Source organism: Rhagoletis pomonella, unplaced genomic scaffold (assembly GCF_013731165.1).
Source record: "Rhagoletis pomonella isolate Grant_MI unplaced genomic scaffold, Rhpom_1.0 Rhpom_scaffold_14671, whole genome shotgun sequence".
Lineage (NCBI taxonomy): Eukaryota > Metazoa > Arthropoda > Insecta > Diptera > Tephritidae > Rhagoletis > Rhagoletis pomonella.
The window spans coordinates 798-3851 of NW_023473197.1; the positions used below are offsets into that span (position 1 = coordinate 798).

At 36.1% G+C, this 3054-nt stretch overlaps 2 protein-coding genes across 2 annotated transcripts; both read left to right on the forward strand.

Annotated features, from left to right (window-relative positions):
• The first annotated feature begins 1560 nt into the window (after positions 1-1560).
• LOC118757135 (RING-H2 finger protein ATL33-like) lies at positions 1561-2189 on the forward strand. Its single transcript, XM_036491874.1, has 2 exons — positions 1561-2109; positions 2166-2189. The coding sequence occupies exons 1-2, from the start codon at positions 1561-1563 to the stop codon at positions 2187-2189; spliced, it is 573 nt and encodes a 190-aa protein (XP_036347767.1).
• A 263-nt stretch (positions 2190-2452) lies between these two features.
• On the forward strand, positions 2453-3032 carry LOC118757134 (the record flags this gene model as incomplete). The annotated part of the gene is given in 1 exon segment (XM_036491873.1): positions 2453-3032. A coding segment is annotated over 1 exon segment (562 nt), but the record flags the coding sequence as incomplete, so codon positions are not given.
• Between the last annotated feature and the right edge of the window lie 22 nt (positions 3033-3054).

Genomic DNA, 3054 nt, shown 5'->3' on the forward strand with positions numbered 1-3054 from the left:
TGTGGATTTTGTTAGGTTGTTAGGAATTTAGCTGTAGTATGGCTAAATGCTTGCTAGCTTACCAACTGCTTTTTCTTTCAATTTTTATATTTAACGAGTTTTGATTTTTGTACTTTCTCAATTCCCCTTTGAGATCTTTTTCATCAATTTTTTTTTTAATTTTCTTGTTTTTTTTTTTAAATTTTCTTAAATTTTTCGGAATTTTATTGTGAAGATTTCGCAGTAACCGATATCAGGTTTTGTTTTTTTTTAGTTTTATTTTCTTCGTCATCAATGCTCTAAGATAATTAGTGCCGGCTTACTTTAGTCTAGAATTACCCATCACCGACTTTGACCACCTCACGACCGAAGAAACAGACCTTATCTATCTTTTGTTATTTTTATTTGCTTGATATATTTTTCTTTTGATTTTTGACGATTTTGAACCGATTAAATTTTGTTTGATTCAGGTTTCTGGGGCAATTAAAATACATCGGTTTAGTTACTATTGGTAAATATAAAAGTTTAGTTTTGTGAAATTTCTATAAATACCACTTGGAACATTTTTATTTTTTTTTTGCGTTTGTATTAACAAGGCTTAAAGTATTTTTTGACGCTTTTGTACACCAATGCTAATTTATTAAATACCGGGTTTTTCGAAATGATTTGTTCTTTTCACAATCTTGTGAAATATTGAATTCAGTATATTAATGAATTAAACTAGTAATACCCTTAAAAAATAAAAAAAAATAAAGAATAGTCAGAAACACATTCTAGCTGACTTTTTAATAAACACACCAGAAAATATTTTTTTTTTGTTTTTTTTCTACTTTTGAGTTGGACGATCCCTTAGTAAGAAATTACAAACGAATTTTTGTTTTATAACTACAAAAATACTTAACACCTCCATTCTTTATCACTCGGCTAGATTTTGGTTTTATTATCGGCAGGTTGGTTCTCTTTCTGTTAGAGGTGTCAAACTATCGATAGTCACACCATCGATAGTTTTGATAGTTTTCAGAAAAACTATCAATATTCACGATAGTCTCGAAAAAAAAAAACAAAACTATCGATAGCACTATCGATAGCGCTAAATCAGTTATGTTGCTTTGTTTTTACAGGATCATAGTGAAATAAATATTATCTTATAAAAGTTATAATCATTCAAAATTAAGTAACTGCTTAGCCAAAATACTTCTCTTTTTAGAAAGTTCAAAAAAAAACACAAGTTATACAAATAAAACAGGATTTACGATTAACACATGTATGTATGTTGGCCTAAATGCGTGCATATTTGAATATGACGTCGGCATCACACTAAAAAACAAAATTTTTAATTCAAATTAAAAAATTCAGGTATTACCAACAATAGTTCGATAGTCCTACTAAACTATCGATATTTTTGATAGTATAAGAAAAAAATATCAATGTGTATTGATAGTCTAAAAAAATTGAAACTATCGATAGTGCCATCGATAGTTTGACAACTCTACTTTCTGCTTGGTGTTTTTATATATTTTTTTTCCTTTTCCCTCATATTTATTTTTTTTTGGCCATTATTCGATATCTGGGCCTGTGACCATGCCGTTGAATCATAGTAGAATCATAGCAAATTTGTGTACAATTTGTCGCGAACGGTTCTCTGAACATGATGATAATTTGTTGACGGCTTGCTCACACCAGTTCCATAGGGCCTGTCTGCTGAACTGGCTAAAGCGTAATTCCAATTGTCCGCAATGCCGCGCGAAATGTCACAGCCGAGAGTTCGGTCAAAACGCAGGTGCACAGACTAGAGCTCGTGTGGCGCAACACTCCGAGGAAAAATCGAATAATAGGAACCCCGACTTTGCCACAAATCTACAAGCTTATCAACAGCAAACCGAAGATGCTGCAAGTTTGCCTGTTGCCAATGCACCGGAAGTTAGCGTTGATGTCAATGACGAGGATAATCGGATTCGTAATATCGTATCCGCGGTAATTTTCGCTAGGCAAGCTGCAAATTTTAATAATTTAGAAGACCGTGTTTCGCAATTAATCGAACAAAAGCTCGAAGATGTTATGTCCAATTTAATGACTCGGTTAAACTTAAACACTCAACCCGCTCAACCAACAGCAAATCGTAGCCCCGAAGTAAGTGTTCCCCAACTTAATATGCCGCGGAACAACTCGACGCCGTTCTGGCCTAGAGGTATTCCAAACCTATCACATAACTCGAACCAAAACTTCCACCACCAGATTGACCAGTTACGTTTTAGTGACATATCGAGTGTCCCAAACTCTGGCCGGATAGCTCAGTTGATATCTAATTGGGACATAAAATTTGACGGTTCACCGAAGCTGTCAGTTGACAGTTTTTTTTTATCGGCTTGAATGCCAAGTAATAGACACGTTGGGTGGTAATTTAAATCTGCTGTGCGAACACATTCAAAGTTTGTTCTTGAATGAAGCAAAGGACTGGTATTAGCGATACCGCCGTACCGTAGAACGTGTTATGTGGCCTTCGCTTTGTGAAGCGCTGCGTACCAACTTTCAGCAGCACAAGACTGCTTTTGAAATCAAAGAGATGGTTCGCAGCAGAAAACAGGGACAAAATGAAAGTTTCGACGACTTCCGTAACGCTGTCCTTAAACTAGCTGAACCCTTGCAGTCACTGTTTTCAGAATTGGAATTAATGGAAATTTTGCAACATAACTTACGACCCCGTATACGACAACAGTTACTTTACGTACAAATAAATTCTTTAGCTGAATTGCGTAGGCTTTGTCTCAAGAGCGAGAGCCTTGTTAACGAGATAAACAGGTCAACCAACGCATTGCCAAATGTAAACCCGCGACCGCAATCACGTCGTTACGTCAACGAGGTACAAGATGAAAACGATCTAGCAGAAAGTATAGGAATTGAGCCTGAAGTCGATGAAATCTCCAAGCTGTCAGCTGAAGCAAAACAAATATGCTGGAATTGCCGACGAGAGGGGCATAGATACTTCGATTGCTTCGAAATCAGAACGGTGTTCTGTTACGGTTGTGGAGCTCCGGAGGTCTATCGACCCAAATGCAGCCGCTGCAATCCGGAAAA